At 53.7% G+C, this 23652-nt stretch overlaps 8 protein-coding genes across 8 annotated transcripts; 5 read left to right on the top strand and 3 right to left on the bottom strand.

The window, feature by feature from the left end:
* The first annotated feature begins 151 nt into the window (after positions 1 to 151).
* On the top strand, positions 152 to 2746 carry N656DRAFT_275809 (uncharacterized protein). The gene is made up of 3 exons (XM_064809087.1): positions 152 to 1544; positions 1618 to 2520; positions 2582 to 2746. Exons 1-2 carry the CDS (start codon positions 252 to 254, stop codon positions 2485 to 2487), a joined length of 2163 nt encoding a protein of 720 aa, XP_064674377.1. The 5' UTR covers positions 152 to 251; the 3' UTR covers positions 2488 to 2520; positions 2582 to 2746.
* An 84-nt stretch (positions 2747 to 2830) lies between these two features.
* On the top strand, positions 2831 to 6076 carry N656DRAFT_275535 (uncharacterized protein). Its single transcript, XM_064809085.1, has 6 exons — positions 2831 to 3596; positions 3649 to 4146; positions 4282 to 4377; positions 4444 to 4479; positions 4547 to 4658; positions 4724 to 6076. The coding sequence occupies exons 1-6, from the start codon at positions 2997 to 2999 to the stop codon at positions 5842 to 5844; spliced, it is 2463 nt and encodes an 820-aa protein (XP_064674378.1). The 5' UTR covers positions 2831 to 2996; the 3' UTR covers positions 5845 to 6076.
* A 1753-nt stretch (positions 6077 to 7829) lies between these two features.
* Positions 7830 to 11758, top strand: N656DRAFT_842207 (large subunit of L-aminoadipate-semialdehyde dehydrogenase). Its single transcript, XM_064819023.1, has 3 exons — positions 7830 to 8209; positions 8276 to 9228; positions 9282 to 11758. Exons 1-3 carry the CDS (start codon positions 7925 to 7927, stop codon positions 11563 to 11565), a joined length of 3522 nt encoding a protein of 1173 aa, XP_064674379.1. The 5' UTR covers positions 7830 to 7924; the 3' UTR covers positions 11566 to 11758.
* On the bottom strand, positions 11609 to 13668 carry N656DRAFT_775165 (acid phosphatase/Vanadium-dependent haloperoxidase). Its single transcript, XM_064814403.1, has 5 exons — positions 13377 to 13668; positions 12688 to 13314; positions 12479 to 12607; positions 12035 to 12362; positions 11609 to 11929 (listed from the first exon to the last, which is right to left on the bottom strand). The coding sequence occupies exons 1-5, from the start codon at positions 13454 to 13456 to the stop codon at positions 11831 to 11833; spliced, it is 1263 nt and encodes a 420-aa protein (XP_064674380.1). The 5' UTR covers positions 13457 to 13668; the 3' UTR covers positions 11609 to 11830.
* Positions 13669 to 13920: 252 nt separating this feature from the next.
* N656DRAFT_775166 (uncharacterized protein) lies at positions 13921 to 14336 on the bottom strand. The gene has a single exon (XM_064814404.1). The coding sequence runs from the start codon at positions 14179 to 14181 to the stop codon at positions 13942 to 13944; it is 240 nt and encodes a 79-aa protein (XP_064674381.1). The 5' UTR covers positions 14182 to 14336; the 3' UTR covers positions 13921 to 13941.
* A 988-nt stretch (positions 14337 to 15324) lies between these two features.
* On the top strand, positions 15325 to 18098 carry N656DRAFT_826554 (uncharacterized protein). The gene is made up of 7 exons (XM_064818485.1): positions 15325 to 15931; positions 16009 to 16144; positions 16197 to 16351; positions 16406 to 16722; positions 16797 to 16972; positions 17038 to 17389; positions 17493 to 18098. The coding sequence occupies exons 1-7, from the start codon at positions 15695 to 15697 to the stop codon at positions 17746 to 17748; spliced, it is 1629 nt and encodes a 542-aa protein (XP_064674382.1). The 5' UTR covers positions 15325 to 15694; the 3' UTR covers positions 17749 to 18098.
* A 650-nt stretch (positions 18099 to 18748) lies between these two features.
* N656DRAFT_275961 (Pkinase-domain-containing protein) lies at positions 18749 to 21498 on the bottom strand. The gene is made up of 5 exons (XM_064809088.1): positions 21169 to 21498; positions 20649 to 21058; positions 20479 to 20532; positions 20060 to 20304; positions 18749 to 19999 (listed from the first exon to the last, which is right to left on the bottom strand). Exons 1-5 carry the CDS (start codon positions 21206 to 21208, stop codon positions 18931 to 18933), a joined length of 1818 nt encoding a protein of 605 aa, XP_064674383.1. The 5' UTR covers positions 21209 to 21498; the 3' UTR covers positions 18749 to 18930.
* Positions 21499 to 22773: 1275 nt separating this feature from the next.
* On the top strand, positions 22774 to 23218 carry N656DRAFT_276410 (uncharacterized protein). The gene has a single exon (XM_064809090.1). The coding sequence runs from the start codon at positions 22873 to 22875 to the stop codon at positions 23095 to 23097; it is 225 nt and encodes a 74-aa protein (XP_064674384.1). The 5' UTR covers positions 22774 to 22872; the 3' UTR covers positions 23098 to 23218.
* Positions 23219 to 23652: the final 434 nt, after the last annotated feature.

Raw genomic sequence — 23652 nt, forward strand, 5'->3', positions numbered from 1 at the left:
GGAGAAACCTCATCTTGAGGTTACGATCGAGGAAATTGCCGTTAAAGTAGAGCCGGGTAGCCAGATGCCCCTTGATGCATCGACTCCATCGGGTGCGCCACAGCAAGCGCAAACCTCGTTGCTCAGTCCTAACCCCCAAGCCGGATGGTGGAAATGCGTTGGCAGCTTGAAGATCGTGACTCCGCGACCAAAGTCAACACCGTTTACCGCTTCTACGCAGAAGCCTGACTCGTCACAGGCTGGCAGCAGCAATGCAGCCAATGTCCAGCAGGAAGCGGTTGATTCAGGTGGAAGATCCAAAGCCTGACGCTCAACCGGCCGAATTTCCTGCCCTTGTGGATCTGTCCAACCTAGCAGCATCCGTCTTTCCTAGTGTCGATATCGTAGCAGTTCACGACCTCGGAGAGCAATTGCATACTGCATGGCTTTATTCCTACACCCCCGAAAAATCTTCCGCCAAGCGACCAGCCCCTCCGCAGACTTCACCCAAGCAACCACGCGACTTTAAGGCTGGATTGAAGGCCCTGGATGAGGCTAGATCCCGCGAGGAGCGAGTGGGGCGCGGCAGGAAAGACCACGTCTATGACTGGGCCACTCGGCTTGACCTGGATGTGCCTCCGCGCGCTTCGAAAACCGTCGAAGCCGAACTAGCTGCTTCGTCATCGATGGTGGTGCCAGACACCATAGATGTTGAGAAGGCCTTGATGACGCCAGCGGGGCAAATAGGTATTTCCACTGAAGGAAAGGGTAAAGGGAAAGCCGATGGAGACGATCATGTTCCTGCACAGGACATTGATGCACCGGAAGGTTTGAAAGGAGCCCCGGAAACGCCCCTCCAGCAAGAGACAATGGACGAACCGGACAAGAAGCCAGATGATGACGATCGTGTCTCGCGTCCGTCCAATCGTGCATCCTCTACCAAGGGATCAAAACTGCCGTCGGAAAGAGACAAGGGACTCAAGGTTGCCAACTGGCTGACAGACCCGAAGATGCTTGGCGGCGATCTCCATCGGGCACGAATTCTGGCCTTCACTTACAAACCACTCGAGCCAAAACCGTTAACCGATAACTCTTCTAAGCGCCCTGATTACGATAGGTATCTGAAAGAGACTACTGACGCGCTTCTCTCAAAACTGGAGACCAAGAGAACAGGAGAGTACGCCCAGGCTCCTCTCGTCTTCATTGCCACGGGATTCGGATGCCTCATCGTCGAGAAATTGATTGCTTCCTTTGTCGAAAGACAAGAAAAACAACAAGAAAAACAAGTAAAACCGGAAAAGAGCTCCGTCTTCAATTTGATCGCAGGGGTCATGCTCTTTGACGCTCCGGTTCCCGTGCTGAAAGGTGCCCCTAAGGCTGATGATGCTAAGAAGGTGCCCATCCTTCCACTGCCCTCCAATGCTAGTTGTACCCAGGTTAGAAGCATTTTGGAGTCAGGGGGGATTGATAGCTGGGACCTTTGGAAACGATTTCAGTCTTCTATTACAAAACACGTCCTTCCAACTGCCTGGTTCTATGCGACACCCCCGGTCCTCAATCGGACGGTTTGTGCCCCTCTCCGCTTCGAGTCGTGCACCTTGATCACACGTTTGTGACGATCGCTGACACGAGAGTTAGGTTGTGAAACCTCGCGCAGAGGGAATCGACTTCATCCAGTTGGAAGCTTCTTCATCCAAAGCTACCAGCCGGCTGCCATCGAGATTCAAAGGCCCGCAGGACGCCAATTACCGCTCCCTTGTGCAGCACATCAAGCGGTCCCTACTTCTTAAGGTCTCTACAGACACAGGTTTTGAGAAGCTGCTCATGGAGTTCATCGATTTGGGGTTCGAGCTAGGGATCACGGACTACAAGGGGCGCTGTCCCCTCCACAGAGCCGCCGATTGTGTCAATGACGTGGCGCTGATTCGCCTTGTCAGTGCCAGATCCGATCTCGTGGCAATGGGAGACGCAGAGGGGTATACCCCGCTGCACCTTGTGGTTACTCGGGCTGCTGAGAGGAGCCCCGGAGAGGACGATCGAGGCCCTTTCCGGATGATGATTGAGAAGTTGCTCTCTGCGTTGGCCGAGAACGAGCAGGATCACGATCTCCGCGATAAGCGTGGTAAAACGCCGTGGGACTATGGCGAGAATCATCCTTGGATCCAGGAGCTGAAAGAGTCGGGAAATCTACTCAACGGGGCGCGGGCGGCGAAGGTCGAGACTCTAGAAGATGTCGAGGGACCTCGCAATCGAGATCAAGAAGTTGCCTGCAGGAAGCTAGAGGCCACATTGGCTCAGTTTTACATCGCTAAAGACGGTAGCAGGGACTATCTAGACCCACAGCGTCCCAACATTCTTGCGACGATCTATGACAAGCGGTACGGTATTGACAAACTTTTCGACAGGAACCGCCGTCCGGATGAAGACAAGCAGGCCACATGCCGGTGGATCCACGTGCCTGCTAACAATGTACGTGGACTGCTCCAGGACTCTGCTGGGGCGTCGTAAACTAACAGTGTGTTCCAGGAGCAATGGGTTCACGTCAGTAAAGCTCACAAAAGGACAATCCAATAGTAATCAACTAACATCAAAACCGATGCAGGACCTGTTCCTCCAACTACACCGTATGGATAAGTCTACGACCGGGCGTAGGCATCGAGGTTCGTCGAACAATATGCTCGTGATAGCGGTGTTCTGCTTCTTCAAGTTGCTGACTACTGAAGGCTCGGCGCTTTATGACCGATATATTACTCCGGGGGTGTTCAAGGAGAAACAGGTAAGCTATGCGTTAGGCTACGGTACATGGCTCTCCTGGCTGACACTCATAGCTCTATGAGTCTCCAGTCAACGATATGCCTGTTCCCTCCCCCCATAGCGCTGCCTCCCCGTCATATTTCTCTTCGTCCCCGTCCTTCAGTTCCAAGACGACCGATGGGGCCGGAGCGGCCAAGAAAACTGTGACTGCTTTGTTTGTAAGCTGGGAACGTCAGGCCAAGTTCAGACTATGACAAAAGCTGATGTGCCATGCCATCAAGTTGCCTGTTTTCGGGTTTGAGAAGCACGAATACCGCAAAAGGTTAAGCTCGGCGTTGAAAGATGGCGAAAATTGCGCGGGCGAAGACGAGACTTCTCTTCTCATCCGCACGTATTTTAACGAAGACAAATTTCCACTTCATTGTCGCCGAACGCTAGATCAATTCACCTATCACATGTTGGAAGACACAGAGAAGCGGGACAATAGCCAAGTTGTCTTCAAATGGGCCAAGAGGCTAGACAGGCTCGCTCGACAAAAGCATCCAGAGTCAACCTCGGCTCGACGTCGTGGCCACGGGGACTATCCACTGATCATGGTTGATCAACTTTGGCTCTGGATTCTCCACGATGAACACCAAACTGTGATCACCAGTTTTCCTAACACATGGGACACTTCAGCGGATTACAACCTTGTGCGCCACCTAATGTGGCGCGAGCTGAAGGACAATGACAACCGGCCGCTGATCGAAGATGGGGCGGACCTCGCGAATTTAATCATTCGATGCAGTGTCGACTTTTTACACCGGCTAGGCCCAAACGATATTTCGCTTTATGAAAGTTTTCAGTCCAGCATCACGGACATCGCAAGTGCCACTATACACTTACGCCTCGATGAGTACAACTGACACCTTGCAGGCTGAGAAGCAAGCGTCGCAGTTTGACAAGTTCAAGTCTCTGGTCAAGAACTTGAACAAGGACGGGATAGACCAGAAAACACGGGCTACCTTGACCAACGCTCTTTTCCAGCTGACAACGGAGACTCGCCTTTTAGCTGAGATCATGGATATACAGGATGAACTCAAGACCATCAGCGAAGTCCTCACTAAGCAGAGGGATGTCCTCAAGAAGTTTGTTCAGTTGCTCTCGAAGGACCAACCGAATGACAAGGGAGATGATGAGAGCGATACCGTTGAAACTCCTGAATCTTCACAATCCGTTTTCCCTGATTTCGAATATTTCGAGTCCTTTGAATCACCCGACGTGGGCGTACATGGTCAAAAGAAGCCTCTGACATCGGCGTTCCAGAGGGTCAAGAGCAAGCAACGGGCCAAACGGACAGTCCAATTTGCTGATGAACAGATGCCACCCCAAAGATCCAAGTCCTGCAACTTAGCCATGGAAAACCTACATCTGGTGGAGTCCAACATAGCCACCATCAAAGAGATGGCCATGTATGCTGATCAAGTTCGGCTAGAGGTGAGCACTACCAATTTTTGTTCCATGGCTTGCTCCCTCTCTGAGAAGGGTTTTGGCTAATGCTGCCTTCAGATCAATGGGCTTCTCAGTCATCGGCAAAAGCAAGCCAATGCATGGGAAGCGAGATTCGCCCGCGAAGGCTCCGAGCATACACAGCGGCAAAGCAATGTATGAGCCGTGGTACATCGAAACACTTGGAGCTTGAAAAACACTGACAGGCGATCCCTGCTACAGATCACTTTAGTCTTCACGATAGTCACTGTCTTCTTCGTAAGTGTGACCTATGGCGATCCTTACACTACAGTACTAGCCAGCACAATACTTACGCTTCCGATAGCTGCCGCTTTCATTCATGTCCAGCGTCTTCGCTATTCAGATCGACGCCTTCCCTCACAACGCGGAAACCGGCGAGCTGAACTGGCCAATGAATGAAGTGATGGGTCTCCTCTGTGCGTCCCTTCCACCGTCTGGTTCTTCTCCGCAACTTGACTTTCGCTAATATTTGCTCTGGCAGTCGGTATCTCTCTCGTAATAATCCTCATTGTAGCGCTTCTAGGCTTCTACGTCAACAGGATATGGGCCTCCTTTACTGAGCACTTCCGCCATCTCACCCCTCCACCGGTCACATCAGAATCCACACATCACGGCTCGGATTCCGACTCGGATACTTCCACCACTATAATCGGCACCCACAGGAGCGGTAAGAGCAATAAATCTTCCCGCACTTCGTCGAACGGACTGCGGAGCAGGAGCTCCAGCCATGCTGGGAGCTCGCTAGGTTTTTCCGACTTGCTAAACTTTCTTCGATCACGCGACTTCGCCCCGCTTTTCGGCCGCTGGTACTTCCACCAAAACATCCCGTTTGTCAGGAAGCTATGGGAGTATCAGTATTACGAGGCTCACAGTACAGGGATGAACGACTTGGACATTCGCTCAGAGAGGAGAGATGCCGATGGCAGAGCCTCTAGCTCAGGCAGCTGGGGCGACGATATATGGAATGACCGACCGCATAGAATTGAGAGAGACTATCCGCTCCACCGAGCACGCGTGGTGATTACGCTGTTCGTCAAGGCTCGGGTGCAACGTCTGGTGGCAAGTCTAACCCCGCGGTGGTACTGGACGAAAGAGAAATCCGATGGAGAGGAAGTGGAGGAGGAACAGCAATCTGGTTACGGAGCTGACGACGACGTGGTGATGGTGATGGAGGAGAACCCGGTAAGATCAGGCACAGGGTCGGTGAGATCACGCGCATGGTCGATAAGATCGAGCATGCGACGCAATACATCCAGTCTGAGATCGAGAACGAGCGAGGATAGCTGGGGCATGCCGATGGAGCCGCCAATCAGGAGAAAGACGCCGCCGAAAAACCGTATGAAAGACAGTGTCGCTGCTTTGTGGCCCAAGTTGCGTCCATGGGAACGGAAAGCCGACAGTACCGATCCGTCAAGGACTAGCGACTATGTTGGGACGAGTTTGGATGCTGTGGATGACCCAGACGACTGGGAGGTCCGCCGCAGCTGGGTGCAACGGATTGGACAAGGGATTTTGCCGCCATCTTCGGGGAGAAACAAGGTCAAGGTGGACGATTTGGAGAGTGGAAGGCCGTCTGCGTCCCGAGCTGGCGGTATAGATTAATGTTCAGGAAGGGCGAGAGGGCTTGCTCGGTCTTGCTAACAATCAGGGTTGTATTATATACTCTGGTAGCGACGAAGGTATCGGTCTGTGGTTGGCTTTGGAGGGTTGTTGTTACCTGTTGACCCTAACCCTAAGATGACCCTGCCCCTTTTCCTTACCCCTTTTTTGTACTGAAGCATGAGATCAGTGAATATTGTTCATGCCCCTAAACCTTTCCCACCTTCAGTGTCCCCTATGTAAACCTCCCCCCTTCCCTGTGCAAAGCTCCTCCGGCGAGCCCATCTCCACCACCTCACCGTCCTGTATAACAACAACAGCATCATAACCCGTCCGTGGGCAAATCTTCAGGCGTCAGGTGGTGGTGTCCGCAAAGAGCGAGCAGAGAAAGAGAAAGGTGAATTTCAGCATGAGAATTACCGATTCTTCACCGTCTTGCATGTTCACCATCTTGATGCCGGGACAACATGGTGGTGCGAATATATGCTTCGGATGCAAAAGACCATTCTCAAGATCTCAAGATTGGGGCGGGCCTCCATCTGCTCCTTGCTCAACGGCACGTTGGGGTCTGCGGTGCTGGCTCAGAATGTAATATAAACCCTAGGAAGAGTCTATTCACTAGGGGGTTTAATATCACGGTGAAAGCAAAGAGGCCTAACCATTCGCAATTCCTTCAATACTGTGTGCGGTATTAGATTGTGATGAACGCAAAGAATAGAGCGAAATCTTTCACACAAAGAGAGTGTCTTTTTTGTACTTTGTGATTACAAGTTAATAAGCCAAGTCCAACTTCAGACTTCTAACCCCCCCTCGGTGGCACGGCATAGTGGTAAAGTCCAATTCCTGAGACAAGAGGTCACCTGTTCAAGTCCCGTGAAAGTCATGAAAGTCACCTGAAATGCACCTTCCAATTTCCATCACTAAAACACACTTTCCATCCCAACTTGAGTTAGTCTAATTCAAGTCATCATTGGCTGGTCCGTCATCGATGCATGACCATGGAGGTTATCGTTGCTACCGTATAACCTCGCCAAATTGGCCTTATTCTACTGCACAGTCTAAGCCAAGGGACGTCTCTTGCCATGTATTCCACCCACTTCAAACCCTAACTTCAACCTCGCAACACATCAGCAAGGTTGTGCCAGGCCAGCAACAGGTAACCGGCAACTATTTTCCTCAGTTTGCGCGTCTCCCTGTCGAACTCCAAATCATGGCAACACATCAGCAAGGTTGAAGCGCATTGCATAGTTCAGACTGGGATTGGTCACCAGGCTTAGACTATGCAGTAGAATAAGGCCAATTTAGCGAGATTATACGGTAGTCTTCAAGCCCAGAGTCTTGAAGACCAGGAGAAGCTCAAGGTATATAGGAACACCAGAAGTTAAAGGGATCTGTACAAATCAGGACGTGATAGAGCGGTGAGTCAAAGCCGAATGCTACCCGCGCTATACCAGGGTATTGAGGCTGAGATGAGCAGACTTGATATCAAAAACAAGGTGAGAATTGACCAGCTCGACTCTACAATTGAACATGAGCGTGAACATGTCTGGTTCAGTTTCTCCAAAGCCAGCTCGACACGGTACAACCCTTGGCGGTTGGCATTCTCCAATCTCCAGGACCTTGTACGAGGTGAGTTCATGAGACGCTTGTGCATTTTTGACTGGGCTTAAGCCAAGGAGATTCTGTAGACTCGTGGTTGTTGGACAAACACGATTCCACGAACAAGCTAGGGGCGAGGGTATCACACAAAGCTGTGGCAGCGACAAGGAACTCGAACAAGGAACTTGAGGCAGGTTAAAAACGAACGGCATGATTCACCGCCAAGTGAAATTAGTGAACAGCGGGACAGTTTCTACGGTACTGTGGTGGGGTTCTTGCTATGGTGGGGTTGCAAGGGAGGGGCTCCCAAACTGGCGGATCCGTTGTCGGAGCACAACATAAACTCACTGTGCCGTTCCGCACATTGTCACCCCTCCAACCAAAAAGAAAAAAAACCTCGTGCCCCCAAAGTAAAAGTGACAATCGCACCGCGTCGAGCTCTCTCATTGACAATTTGCATCCAATTGCTGTATGCTTCTCGACAATGGCTCAGTTGCCCGATCCAACCGTCGACCTTGACTGGTCGGGCTACGTCGGCTCGATCCAGGACCACTTTCGTGCTCAGGCCGAGGCCCACCCAGAGCGCACCTGCGTCGTCGAAACCAAGTCGTCGACTACTCCCGAAAGGAGATTTACCTACCGCCAGATATTCGAGGCCTCTAACACATTAGCATGGTATTTGCACAATGCCGGGGTTACCAATGGGGATGTGGTCATGATCTGGGCGCATCGCTCGGTAGACTTGGTTGTGGCCCTGATGGGTATTTTGGTACTTCCAACCTTTGAACCATGTGCCCAATGCTATGACGCCGCCTTCTAATCCTCTTTTCGTTAGGCTTCCGGCGCTACTATGACGGTCCTCGACCCAGCCTATCCGCCCGCGAGACAAAAGATCTACCTCGAAGTCTCCCAGCCGCGTGCCCTGCTGAGGATCGGCCGAGCCACCGACGAGAATGGCCAGCTAGCTCCGCTGGTGCAGAAGTACATTGACGACGAGCTACAACTAAAGACCGACGTGCCCGAAATGAGGCTCCGAGATGACGGCGTCCTGTACGGCGGCGAAGTGGACGGCCAGGATATATTCGCTAGTGTCAGGCAGCTGGCGTCGTCCCCTCCCGATGTAATTGTTGGTCCTGACTCAAACCCCACGCTTTCCTTCACATCGGGGAGCGAGGGGCGGCCCAAGGGCGTGCTAGGCCGGCACTTCAGCTTGGTCAAGTACTTTGGCTGGATGGCCGAGCGATTCAACCTCTCCTCAGAGAGCAGGTATACCCTGCTCTCCGGAATTGCTCACGATCCGGTGCAGCGCGACATTTTCACGCCGCTGTTCCTCGGTGCGCAGCTGCTAGTTCCTTCACGGGAGGACATACAACACGAGAAACTTGCCGAGTGGATGCGTGAACATAAGCCGACTGTCACCCACCTCACACCCGCCATGGGCCAGATCCTGGTTGGCGGCGCGACAGCCGAGTTTCCTAGCCTGGAGCACGTCTTCTTTGTAGGCGACGTGCTGACGACGAGAGATTGTCGAGCCCTCAGAAGGCTTGCCGTCAATGCCAACATTATCAACATGTACGGGACGACCGAAACACAAAGAGCAGTCAGCTACTACGAGATCCCAAGTCGGGCGAGGGACCCCGACTTTCTTGATAAGCTGAAGGACACTGTGCCCGCGGGAAAGGGCATGCAAAATGTCCAGCTGCTGGTTGTTAACCGGGACAACCTGAAAGAGCAGTGTAAGGTTGGCGAAGTGGGCGAGATCTTTGTCCGAGCCGCCGGGCTTGCAGAGTAAGTTGTCTCTTTGGTCGTTCCCAGTTTGCAACTGACATGGCGAAACTTAGGGGCTACCTAGGAGATCAGGCGCTGAACGAGCAGAAGTTCGTGATGAACTGGTTCGTCGACAATCAGAAGTGGGTCGAGGCGGATCACAAGGCCAACAAGAACGAGGCCTGGCGGCGCTATTACAAAGGGCCGAGAGACAGGCTTTATCGTACTGGGGATCTTGGTCGATACCTCGAGTCGGGCGATGTTGAATGCGTCGGTCGGGCCGACGATCAGGTCAAGATCCGCGGGTTCCGCATCGAGCTGAACGACATTGACAGCAATCTGAGCCAAAACCCGCTGATTCGAGACTGCAGGACACTAGTCCGTAGGGACCGTAACGAGGAACCCACCCTGGTCAGTTACATCGTCCCTGAAGATAGAGAATGGCGCCGTTGGCTCCATGACCGGGGACTGGAAGATGTCGAGGACAACGGTGTTGAAATGGGTCCCGTCACCGTGTTCCTTAAGAAGTACAGGAGAATGCAGACAGAGGTGCGAGACCACCTCAAGTCTCGGCTGCCGGCCTATGCAGTGCCGACAATCTATATCGTCCTCAACAAGCTCCCATTGAACCCGAACGGCAAGGTTGACAAGCCGAACCTTCCATTCCCCGACGTTGCCGAACGAGTCGAGGATGCTTCAGAGGAGGACGTCAAAAGCTGGGAATCCCTAACAGAAACAGAACGGACAGTCGCACACCTTTGGGCTGACGTCATCCGTGGTCTCAATCCGCAGACTATCAAGAGGGACAATGGGTTTTTTGATCTCGGTGGACACAGTCTTTTGGCTCAGCAGTTCCTGTTGACTGTGCGCAAAAGACTGGGCACTGATGTGCCAATCAGCACGCTCTATGAGCACCCCAGTCTCGCCGGTTTTAGCGCACAGGTAGACAAACTCCTGAGCCATGATACCGGCAAGGTGGGACCCGAAGCTGGCGAGGCTGCGTATTCCAAGTCTTTGGATGAGCTGCTGCATCAGCTTCCCGCCAAGTATCAATCTGCCGACACAGTCGCCCTGAGCTCGACAGAACAACTCACGGTCTTCCTCACAGGTGCAACGGGTTTCTTGGGTTCGTATCTAGTACAGGACGTGCTCGGCCGGACGGCTCGGGCCGTCAAGCTCATTGCGCACGTACGGGGTGCCAAGGAGCCGTCGGCAGCCCTAGCACGCCTTCAGCGATCTCTCCGGGGGTACGGGCTTTGGCAGGATGAGTGGTCTGGGAGGTTAAGCGCCGTCGTGGGCGACCTATCCCAGCCTAACCTAGGCATGGACGACAATACTTGGCAACGCCTAGCGCAAGAGGTCGATGTGGTGATCCACAACGGTGCTACCGTCCACTGGGTCAAGAGATACCAGGACATGATGGCATCGAACGTTCTGTCAACCATTGACGCCATGAAGCTCTGCAACGAGGGAAAGCCGAAGGCTTTCTGCTTTGTCAGCTCGACGAGCGTCCTAGACAACGACTATTACATCAAGCTCTCCGAGCAGCAAACGAGCACGGGCCAAGGAGCAGTTATGGAAGACGACGACATGGAAGGAAGTCGCACTGGCCTTGGCACTGGCTATGGCCAGACCAAATGGGTGTCAGAGCAGCTGGTGCGCGAGGCAGGCAGACGTGGACTCCTCGGGTCCGTCGTCCGGCCAGGCTACATACTTGGCGATTCGGAGACGGGCGTTTGCAACGTTGACGACTTTTTGGTCCGGATGCTAAAGGGCTGTATTCAGCTTTCGTCCCGTCCGCACATTATCAACACGGTCAACGCGGTACCCGTGAACCACGTTGCGAGGGTCGTGGTTGCCGCGGCGCTCAATCCACTGCCTGGTGGCGTGCACGTCGTGCATGTCACGGCTCATCCACGTCTCCGCATGAACGAATACCTTTCTATCCTGGAATACTACGGGTACAAGGCTCCCGAGGTCAGCTACGAGGCGTGGAAAGAGGAACTTGAAAAGTTTGTCTCTGCCGGTGCACTCGAGAAGGACCAAGAGCAACACGCGCTGATGCCCTTGTACCACTTTTGCATGAATGATCTACCGGCCAACACGCGGGCACCCGAGATGAATGATCGGAACGCAGTGGCCGTATTGAAGGCGGATGCGGATAAGTGGACGGGCGTGGACGACAGCACGGGCCATGGAATCAGCAGGGAGGATGTCGGCAGGTTCTTGGCCTATCTGGCCGAGATCAAGTTCATTGGTCGGCCGTCCGGAAGGGGAAGGCCGCTCCCGGAAATGAAGCCGGAGGTGTTGCGAGCACTGGCGGTGGGGGGCACGGGAGGCCGTGGAGGAGCTCATTGAGATTGCACGGTATCTACCTCCGAAGTAAGTGCGGTTCGACTAGACAAAAGTCGGACATAGACATATTGCGATTTGCGATAGATGTCAAGATTATATAGCCCCTGGGCGTACGCCATACGAATGACAGGGGGAGCCAGGGCTGGAGATCATTCCTGCCTTGGATCGTCTGAGTATTAACCTATGCATCGAGAATTTGTACCACTTTTTAGTTTTCCTCTTTTTCAGGACAGCCCCTTGCTGCGAGTGGCAATGGTATTGCCTGAGCTCAGAACTTATCCCAGTTGTCATCAAACTTCCTAAGTGTCTCTTTCGCAACCCTCTCACCGAGAGCAATCCCCTCCACTCCCGCAAACGCAAAGTGTATCTGTTCATTCACCAACCAGTCAGTCAACCAACCCATCCCGTGATTTTTCCATTTCACTAATCGCACACCAGTACCACTAGTACCTAGGAGACAAGAGGAACTTACACCGCCAAAGACGCGACTCTGCGCATTCTCTTCAGCCGCCTCCCGCAAACTGGTATAAGCCCTGGTGATGACCCCGCGGTTGTCAATCGTGACATTGCTGCTCCACGTCGTGCGCTCGATGGTGTCATTGTTGTTGTTGAATGCCACCCGCAGCACGGCCGTGGCCGCCCCGCCAAAGGTTGCGTGTGTCGAGACATAGTCTGGGTGGCTTGGTGTTGGCCGCAAAAGGGGTGTCCAGGACGGGTGGTATATGTCGTTGCGGCCGCTGTGCACCCAGGGGGAGGGATACTGAATTGCTGTTTGCGGACGCCAGACTTGGTAGTGATACCTTGGTATCGATTGCATCGTGTTAGAGGTTTAGAGTAGGGGGTGGGTTTCAAAGAAGGACTTCAAGAAGAAGATGGGAAAAGGGGCCCGGGGAGGGGGGTTCAGTATAATACTGACTTGGTGTCCCACGCGGCGAAACCGGCGTTGGCCAGGGCGTAGTTGAGCTGCGCATAGAACTTGGCTGATGCGGGTACGTTTGTGGCGAGCTTGTTGCCGATTATGGCGCCGGCGAAGCGGTTCCAGGCACTTTATGTTTTGTTTCAGGAGTTTAGCTCTAGTCTGTCCGGTGCGGAGTATGGGCCAGCGGGAGGAAAGGCAAGACTCACGTTATGGAGGATTCGCGCCAAAAGTAGGCCGTGTCGGTGTCGTATTGTGTCCGTACCGTCGAGTTGAGCGAGCCCTGCTCTTTGACGTATCGCACTTCGGCTTCGAACTCCTCCGAGTTGGTCGGCGGAGGCGGCGGCGCCCGGAAGCGGGTTATATCACCCAGCGCGGCGAACGGGGTGATGAACCTGGCTTGCGGGACGTCGGGGAGTGGATTCGACCCGGGGGTTTGCTGGTAGACGCCGGGATTCTGGGGCCCGTAGGTGAAGTCGACAAAGTTGGTGATCTTGTCGTCGGCGCGAGCCTCTGCCACCTTGGCCGCCGCGTTCTGGCCCGTCCGAACGGCGTCCGTCCCTTTGGATGAGCTTGGGTCAAGGCCAATGGCGGGTATGACTGCCCGCAGCGCTGCGTCGACCGAGTTGTAGAGCCGGGTTCCGTGAAAAACCCAGAGTATGGCATTGTGAGCGGCATGCGACACGGCAAGCTGCTGGAACTCGAGGCTCTCGCGCCGCGACTTGACTGCAGCTTGATAGACTGCCGCCTGCAAGATGGCTTGGTACCACGCACCCACCGGAGACTGCAGTCCTCCGATTACCGTTCCGTTGACGAAGGAGGCTGATTGATCTACCCTACATGAGGTCAGAGAAGCATTCTTCATATGTATGAGTGGTATGGGTGCTATCTTACTTACCAATAGTAAACAATGTCCCCTGGGTAAGCCGCGTTTGCGACTGCAGCGGCAGTGGCAGTGACGATGAGGGGTAATCTCATGATGGGGCGAGGGAGAGAACTATTCTAGGATTAGGAAGAAGTATGTTTTTCTTGATGATGAACTTGGAACTTCAGCGTTGCTAAAATTCAAGTTGTCTTGTTTTCAAGCTTTGGAAGTCTCGGCAGGTGCCAGTGACTTTAAACCACCTTCTCCCAGCGCTAGGTTGTTGTCACGTAGGCAGCAGTAGCTTCGATGTGCTCGCGGTTCTGGGGATGCAACTTGAAAGAGACGAGGAATGGCGTCAGTTGCTACCCCAATCACTCAAATATCAACAAGAGAACCTATCGATTCCCCATTCTCCGACTTCCTGCCACATTGGGTACGCTTGGCGTGCCACGACGCCAGTGCCTGCATATTCGTCCCGCCGCTCCGCGCAAACCCCTGTGCTTATTGCAGTCCTGGGCCGGCCGGGCCTTGTATCCCTTCTAGGTTACTACGATCTCTTGTAAGAAACCTAATGCATCGCACCATCTAGTACCCAGTCCTATACCGACAACTTGACTTCTCCTATCGGTGACGTTCTGTTGGCGCCATCTGTCGAAATCTTGGAGAGATCAGACAGTCTCCCGAGTACAGCTAGATGCCTGAGTCCAGTCCTGGTGCTTTTTGCTGGAATAGACACTAGTAATTGTGGTCCTCGAGAAAGGGATGCGCAGGGAGTACATAGAGACATCCAGGCACAAAGAGCGACACACCCAAGCACAAAGACACTGTAGGGGATCATGGGGATGGGGGAGATCATTGGAAGAGTATTGATCACGACTCATGACTTCCGGTTCCTGGTCACAATTGGCATGGCTAACTCCTCTGGGATAGACCCGTAAGTGTCTTCTTGCCAACAAGACCCGACGGCTTTTGACAACCTGGATCCATTACGGATGACCGATGATCAAGCAAGGAGGCTCGGGTGGTGATCTAAGTACCTAGGTTGCATCTAGTGCTCTGTTGATTTCATTTGTTGCTGTTATGTTAGCCCGCTATGGTCCATGAGCAGTCGTAGGGTTACATTAATTGTAGCGTCTTCAAGTCCGTCAGGTGTCACTCCTCAACCCCAAGAGAGAACAGCCCCTGGCAGAGTCATCTCAGTTGACTAAAGTGCGTTTGAGTTGAAAAGTGCACATCTCCTACCACCTTGAAGCGTTTAGAATTGCATTACTTACATCTCCTAGCTATACCAGGACACGAATCTAGATCAATATTGTGTCAATGCTGTTCGTCTTCTTCCAACCCCTTAAGCTTCATATCCGACCTCTTTGGCAGGCCTCCAATATGTTGGAGAACGAATGCCCAGTTTCTCGTTGGCCAAGGTTCAAGTCGTAGCCTGGATCAGAAACCGGAAGGGCTGGGCTGATAACCTATAACTAGTACTAGCAGCAATTCACCCTTATCATTGGGACGGACCTCGACCAAGTTGAACATGGTTTGAGTCTGCCCGTGATGCTCTCATGATCGTCCGTAGATCTAGCACCCGACAATTACCTCTAAAGCTCTCAGTGAAAGTCTCTCGCAACCCGGCGCTTCCCCGCAAGGGAACTCCAATCGCGGCCAGGGTCCGCAATATCAAGGCCATCATCTGCCGCGAAGGAGTAGACCTAGTGGGAGCCTGGCCCATTGTTTTAGATTGCTTCTTCTTTTTCGACAACCAAAGCGCCTGATCTGGTGCCGTATAAGATGGCAAAGTTAAGCTGCCCTATATTATTTAATAAGGCCAGCAGTATCTTGAGCATCAGCAACGGCTCGCAACTTTAGCCGGGCGAACCGGAATCTTCATATACAGATCAGCATTCAGCAGATCCCGGATCACCAGTGCAGGGAAGCTATCTTGCACTACCGTACCTACAGCAGACCTTGACCCTCGTGATTGTTGGTAAAATATCTCCGATATAGACTCATGGTTACAACGGCGCGCCCACACAATCGCGTATTGGCTGAAAGAATCTGGATCTAGAACGACTGGCACGTACCCATATCGAGCGCCGGCCAGGAAGCTCGATAATTTAGCCTCATCCCATTTGGGAACACCCACGGGAGCCGTGGTCTTCAACCATGGAGCGTTACACATCTTCCCCACAATCTTCCCTCTGCTCGGTACTTGGGATCGTGGTGCTGCCGGGTTCGATTATTCGATACTATATGTGAACCTGTTCCCCTTCCCCCCGAGGTCCCTTGTATACCTGCAGAACCGACTGGACTTGACAAACTCCTTGAGCGGTGAAAGGAGTTCCCAGTTGCCCACCATGAAGATCCCGGCAGGCACCGTACTGCCCTTTGCCTCGTGGATCGCACCCAAGGCGACGATAAAGGGCATCGCAGATGTCACCAACGAGTCTGCTCTGGATGTCATCCGTGCCGCCGGCGCCGGAGCGTCGTGCCAATGGTTCGAGCAGCCCATCGACCACGGCAACCCCGAGATTGGGACATGGCAGCAGCTGTACTGTGTGAACCCGCAATGGTGGGAGGGTCCGGGCTCCCCTGTGAGACTTGACTTTTGAAGATGATGATGTTATGAGAGATTGCTGGTTGCTGAGATTTTGTGCTCTGTGCTCTACAGGTGGTGCTCATGACCCCCGGAGAGGTACCCATCGGGCGTTCGATATCATCCGGCCTCGGGTACACGTACCTGGATAACACCACCATGCCCGGCATGTACGCTCAGGCACTTGGGGCGGCGACGGTGGTTATTGAACGTGGGTAGTATTCTTCACCTGGTATGTTGAACGGTACTGAAATCGACGTCAGATCGGTACTTTGGGAGCTCATCTCCCTACGACGGGTTCGACTCAGAAACGCTGCAGTACCTCACCATGGAGCAGGCTGCCGCCGACATTGTGAACTTTGCCAAGAATGTGCAATTCCCGTTCGACGAGAAGAAGACCAGCGTGTCTACAAAGACAGTAGGTGCCTGACTAGTATGCCTGGCGTGGTCTGTTGACTAACAGCAGAGTCAGCCGTGGGTGTACTGGGGAGCGTCATATTCGGCCACGCTCGGGAGCTGGATCGAGCACTTCCATCCCGGCGTGTTCTACGCGTTCCATCTCAGCAGCGCCACCGTCGAAGCGAACACTAACAACTGGTACTACTATGATACCATCAGGAAAGGGATCGATGCCTACCGGAAGGATACGAGCTGCAGTCTCGCCCTGAACGAGGTGTCGGAATATGTAGACCGCTTTCTTCTGGCCAAATCTCGGAACGAGACAGAGGTGCAGGCCTTGAAGTTGTTCTTTGGCTCGACGTTTGCCATTGAAGACGACGATTTTGCCTAGTACGTCCTTCGCCTCGCCTCGACTAAGAGGTAACCACCCCCAAACTCTCTCCGCTGATTGTCTTCACCTGTAGTGCCATTGCCACGCCGTTCAGATACTGGCAAGAGCGAGAAGGCTACCGCGACGTCCTCGAGATGTGCGACGCAGTAGTTGGCGCCTTCGAGACGGTCCAAGACCCGGTGCTCGGCACCATTCCAGCCTCGGTGGTGAACTATGCGGCCTACTTCCGGCTGAACTTTCGCGACGACAGTAAGATCACCCTCCCCTCCCCTCATGTCCCCCACCATCCCAGCACTAACCAATGTCCACCGCAGCCTGCACCTACCTCGACACCTGGGGCCAAGAAGACCCCCTGTGGTGCCTCAACACGCACGATCTGCTGAATCCCTACTTCGAGGCACGCACCCTCGGCAACCCCTGGCGGACGTGGTACTGGTTCCTGTGCAACGAACCTCTCGCCTCATGGGCCACGGGCGCTCCGCCTGGTAACCCGTCCATCGTCTCGCGCAAGATCGACTCGGCGTACTGGCAGCGCCAGTGCGAGATGCACTTCCCGCCGCTCAACGGCGAGCGGTACGGCAGCTCGCGGGGTTTGACGCCCGACAGCCTCAACAAGCAGACTGGTGGATGGTTGAGGAACTCGACTAGGGTCATCTGGACTAACGGGTAAGTTCCATCGAGGTCGTACTGTGCTCAGAATTTACTGGTTGCGTGCCGCCGTGCCGGGTGGTTGTCTGACATGGTACTAATCATCATGTTTATGTGCCAGTGAATTCGACCCGTGGCGCGCAACCACCATGTCGAGCGAGGTGCGCCCCGGTGGGCCGCTGCAGTCCACCGACGACGCCGCCGTCTTCCTAATCAGGAACGCCGAGCACGCCGACGACGCCCTCACGGCGAGGGGTTTGTCCAACCTCAGAATCAGGGTCAACCCGGACGTGATCAGGGTGCAGGAGCAATCGGTGGAGATCATGAAGAACTGGGTTGGCCAGTACAAAGCAGGTGCAGGTGGAGCAAGTACGTGAGCAGTGAGCTGTTTCAGGGGAAAGAGCGAGACGTCGTTATCCCCGGGCAGTGGTGAGTGGTGGAATGTCACATCATGATTTTCTGGTAGCCATGAAGGATCAGCTCCCGGTGTCAATGAGGCTTCTTCAAGCCATTCCAAGTGCATAGAGACTCTGTCAACTTCAGATCGTCTTGGCGACCTCGAGTTACCAACCAGACGCGCGATCATCCACTGCTCAGGCTCTAGGTGGTCTTAGCAGAACAGATGAAACCTTCTCTGGCCTCAAGGGCATTGGCAAGTCTGCCAGTGGAGAGCGCGACATGAAAGTTTGGGAATTGCGCAGGGAGGTGAGGGACAATGGTGTTGGGGGTCGGGCGAGTTGGAGGGGGGGGGGTTTATACTCGTGAAACAGGAAAGCCCAGGTTGCACTTGCACTTGCTCCTGTTGTGGGCATCCAGGTCGTAGGCAGCAAGAGCAACGCGCTCCTCGCTCCTGAGCATACTTGAACCAACCCAAGTTCCTGGTGCGCAACCAAAGGCGTTTCTAAGACCAAACCTCAAAGCCAACCACAACTCGCAGGTATTTGCGGGGAGTGCATTCTCACACAACCCAGTTTCGCCAGGGCCAACTAAGAACAGGTAGGCACTTGTATAATAGCCTCTGTGTGAATGCTAGATACATGCAAGTTAAGAACCTGATCGCGCTCCCATGCAAATAAAAACTGTGACCACCATGAGAGTATAGAATGAGAAGCCTTGTTACCCTAGCACAGGCCTTGACAAACCCCGACCTACTCAACGCATTCCATGGAACAAAACGACTGAACAGTAGTGTCATAACCGCCTTGGCAACAAACGAAAGATGCTAAGAAAGAAGGAGTAGGTATATCTAGAATTTGCATCTTGCCGGCTGACTCGTTTTACCGTTTACCCCGCCCTGCGTAGACTACTTCCTCGACAAACCCGTCTTTGAGAGTCCTACAACCCAGAGTTCCAACCCATAATTCCACCTCCAATATGAAATGTCATTGCCGTTGCCACAATCATCGGAATGTATCGTTTTCGGAAGAGGCACACCGCCGTGGTGTCAGATCCGCACCCAAATCTCCGGAGCACGCTGGCGTAACCACCTCATCACCAATTACAGGGCAGTCGTGCATATCCATCCTGAACACCCCGTCTTTCGGAACCCCCGTAGCACTCTATGCTACACGAGCCGACGGCTTCATGCCTCGCCGTCCAAGAAGCGTCGCTCCGTCAAGGTTGAGCTCGAACGCGCCTTTCTGCCGGTTGCGCTCGCGAACCTGCTGCCTGGCGGCGGCCGCAACAGCTGCCGAATGCTGGCCGTACCCGCGCTGCTCGGCAGCGGCTGGCGGCGGTTGTGCCTTTCTCTCGCGGTCACGACCACGGTGCTCTTGATCTCGAATCTGCGTGTTCCGCATGCTCTGTTCAAGCTGCTGCGTGGGATTCCTGTTGTTGCCGGCCGCCTCGTGAACATATTCGGCGGTATCTTCGTCAGTCATCTCGGCGTCCTCGTCAACGCCGCCCAGCCGTGACACACCGGCCTTGGCGCCGATTTGCTTCCGGCGCTTGCCCTCCTCCTCCTGTCTGTGGACGGCGTATCCGACATCAAACACCTCACGCAGGTTGATGGCGGCAGGGGACCGGAAATCGTAGCGCTTGTCGCCCTCTACAAGCGTGGCCATATCGAAAGCGCGCAATGGCCCCTCTCCTAGCGCCTTTCTCTCTTCACGCGGCGTCGGCCCTGACTCACGGATCCAGGGATGCGCAAGGAACTCTCTGATCGTATATCTCTTCTCGGGATCGACGCAGAGAAGGTGGGAGATCAGATCTTGAGCGGATTTGCTGATGTCGTCCCACCATGGCGATAGAAAAGTGAACTGGCCCTTGGCTACCTTCTCTGTAAGCACTTCAATGCTCTCGTCGTAAAATGGAGGGAATCCGCAAAGCAACGTGTATAGCACGCAACCTAGCGCCCACATGTCGACCGACTTGGAGTAGCGCTCATCCTTGACAATCTCTGGCGCAGTGTACCCGACAGTTCCGCAGGGTGTCATTGTCTGGTTATCCCATACGATCTTGGAGAGACCGAAATCAGCAATTTTAATTTGCCCAATACCACCAGAGCCGACCCCCTTAATGAATTCGCCTTCGTCAACCTTGTCTTCATCACCAGGTTGCTTAGGCTTTGGATGTTTTGAAGGAATGAAGGGAATCGGGGTGAACAAGATATTTTCGGGCTTGATGTCGCTACAGGAATCGTCAGCACGTCGCCTTCTCTCAAGACAGCATGGAGGGGTAGAGATTTACCGATGGACAATTCCCCTTTCTTCATGAAGGTATTCCAGGGCTTTGGCTACCTGGACGATGACATGGCGGGACAAATCCTCGCTAAAGTATGTCAGACGCACAATCTGATGAAAGAGTTCACCACCCGGTGCAAGCTCGAGAATAATGTAATAATAATGCCGAGATTCGGAGAAATCGATCAGCTTGATGATATTCGGATGGTCGATCTGGCGCATGATTTGCACCTCCTTCAAGATATTCGCTCTCTAAAGCCAGGGTCAGTCTTCGACGACATACTGAGCTGCTTACAGCATCCCCAGCGCTTGACTTGGGGGTCAAACAGAGCGCGGCAGGCTGCCGGCACCCTAACAGGAACTCGAGCCCAATCTCTGCAAACAGACGACTCCTCATGCGATAGATAGAAAAGGAAATTCTCGCACCTCTGCAGCCTTTTGGGCCTTTGGCTTGAAGTCGGGATGGAGATGTTTGTTGCTCTAGAACGAGACCTAGAGTTGGTAAAGGGAACTTGGATAAAAGCGGAAGAAAAAGAAAGCGAGTAAGGAAAGGGGGGAGAGTTGGCGGAGAGTGCACCCCCCCGTAAGTCACATACCTGCATACTGTTCATCTCGAATTTGCGGACGACCTTGATGGCCACCTCCCCGAGGCTCCCTTCCCGGTCGCGGGCACGGTAGACATTGCTGAAAGCCCCATCTCCCATCTTCTCCAGGAGCTCCCACCGTTCCAAGCCTGGGTAGACAGGGAACTTGCTCTTACTCTCGTTCTCCTCGGCCACAAGTTTGGCAATATTCTCGTCGGGGATGCGCTTATGCTTCGCTTTGACGTCGGCTGAGTCGACGGCGTGAGCGGTGGCATGGTTGTGCCCGGCCGCGGAGCCACTGAGCAGAGGCTCAGAGGCCTGAGGCACCATGGCCTTAACCGGCTGTTGCTGTTCCTTTGGCGGCGAGTTGTCGTGTTTTGCGCGCGGAGGGTCGTCCAGATTTGCAACCCGGGCTTGCTTGCCTGTGTCGATAACAAAGAGTATCAGTCTCTGACGCCTTGCCAGCAGCGAACCACCCAACGGGGCCGTTTCCTGTTCCTGCTCGACTAGTCTGCGGAAAGGGAAGACGAACCGTGACGGATGAAATTCTTAAGTTGCTGTATTGTCGACATCTTTACGTCCTCTCCTTGTTTTTCTTCCCACTTGTTCCTTATCGGTCTCCGCAATCGTCAGTTCCTGCAGCGACGACAGCTAAACGCCCGACCGCACAAAAACTCTGGACTCGACAAAGCGGCCCAGCGGCGTGGAGCGGGTCGAGAAGTGATCTGAAAAATTCTGCTCCCAGTTGAAGAGGGGCCTTGCGCAATGTCTAATGACAATGTTCCTCGTAGTTGTCAATGACGATCAGGTCAATACCAAGCCAGCAAAGAAGGGAGGTGAGATGCAGCAGGCGGCCCTAATGGGTTGGTGGAGATGGCGGCAGAGAGAGAATTTGAGAAGCGGTGGATGGCGGAAGAGCAAGACGTTGGTGCAAAAGCTGGTAGGGACGAGACAAAAATACGGGGATGGATTGAGGTCACTGTCGGGTGCTGCAACCAAGGAACTGCGCTCTGAAAGGACCTAACCGGCCAGTGGCTGATTTAGCGAGGTGTATTTTCCAAACTTTCTTCAATCAGGCACTCGCTTTCATCATCGGTTAGACGGCAGACAAATCCTCAGCAGAGCCACGACGTCCGTTGAACAAATCGCGGCGATGGTATCGGGGGTTAGTAGGTGTTTGGACAGGAATGCCGCCTCTGCGTCGAGCGGGGATAGATGGCAGCGTCAAAAGATGAGACAGCTTGACACACAGCAAAGATTGGAGAGAAAATGCCGACGTCGACAAGAATGGTCGCTCAACCAAATGAGCGGATGCCAATTTGTTTGGTGGGGATTTCAACGCGGGGCGGCCGATCTAGGTAGCTTCCAGGTTGCTGGTCCCCTTCGTTCTGCTGCAGTGACGGCCACAGCAGGTTCCTTGGCTGAAGGGACCCTCGCGATGACGTAGTGCGCAGCGTCATGGGTACTGGCCTGGAAATTGGCGTCGCTTAGCGCACGGCGCGTCACACGTTCCCCACTCATTCAAGAGCTGCAGTCGACTTCAAAACTGCTGCATCTCCTGCGCGGGTTTCCATCATTTGGGTTCTTTTCTTCGCCCTCTGGAGTCAGCAGCGCTGCTCTTCGTCAAGGAATGCGCTATTGTGCAATGCAATCAGCTTAATCACCCTACCAGACACTTCGTGCTCACACTGACTTGGCTGTGACGAACGGGAGCTCAGGCACTTGGCAGCTGACTCAAGCCTTCATGCAGGCTGGCCAATGGCCTGAACAGCTTAGCCTGGCACGCCTGGGTTACTAGGTAGCTCCAGCAGCCCGGCACTTCACGCATCGTACGGCGATGCAGAGACAGAGCGGAGGGGGAAATCTCATTTGATGGTCCAGTTTCTCCTCAGTCACATCGGTAGGAATTAGTTAATCGAACAGCAGTCGTACAGTACATACATTCAGTCACCCTCATCGCACCTCGTTTTTCTACAGCGTGTAGTTGTTTGTAGGCCACCCGGGCGTGCCGGGTCTGGATTCCATGGTACGAAGTAACTTCGTACACACTGCAATAGGTACTCCGTATGCGACCTGCTATGCACTTAGAGGGCCCACTCTCACCAGTTGTGGTGGGGCCGTGGGCAACGCTTGAAGCAAACGTGATCAACTTTCTCCATAGCGCAGTCCACCGTCCCAGATATTCGACAGCAATACTTTAGTACTTGCAGAGTATTGAAATGTCGATGCGGTACCGATGTGTATAAGTAACGGGCCCCTTGAGCTGGGCGAAGTCGCTGCCATTAGTACTTCGCACATGATCCCAACTCACCCCATTATCGATGGTGGCTGGGTGGTTGGGTGGCTGTTAGCTTGTAGTGTACGGAGTACGGTGCATATGAATTGGTTTTCTCTCCTATTCAATTCTCTTCTCATTATGGATACTCTGTATTACCTAGCAAACCGTCACCCTCCAAGGTAGGGCACGTCGATCAGTCTAGCCTCGCGTCGCCCGCCGCAAGCGTACCTTAGATTCACAAGTATGGCTTAAGGGCTTTCCTCTTGTAGCCACGGATAAGACAATTGGGCTTCGGGACCCAACATCAGGCGCTCTAGTACGTATCAGGTACTCTTGACGATCCTACTAGCGCTGTCAATTCAGTGGCATTCTACTACTAGAGGGACTGCAGTCAATTGCGCCCCATTTCGAGGCACTACTAGGTATGTTAATCGAAGGTATGGAGCTTATAAACCCTAGACTACGACATGGCGCACGCCTACTAGTACCTAAGGCTGCTCAACGACCAGCTCGGCCGGCGCTGCCTTGTCTTCGTTCATGTCTTGTAACCTTGTTTCTCGCGCTTGGTAGTGATAGCCTCCTTAATTCCTCCTGTCCCTTCTCCCTAGTGACTCGCTCCCCGCCGCTACCCTCCTGGATGCCCTCCAGCCCCCGTTTGTTAAGCATCAGGGGAGGGGGCCTTATCTTGCAGACTCCCTTGGCCAGGGCTCGGGTAGATTATCAGATATCTCCCAAATC

The sequence above is a fragment of the Canariomyces notabilis genome (genome assembly GCF_033297395.1).
Source record: "Canariomyces notabilis strain CBS 508.74 unplaced genomic scaffold N656scaffold_2, whole genome shotgun sequence".
Classification (NCBI taxonomy): Eukaryota; Fungi; Ascomycota; class Sordariomycetes; order Sordariales; family Chaetomiaceae; genus Canariomyces; species Canariomyces notabilis.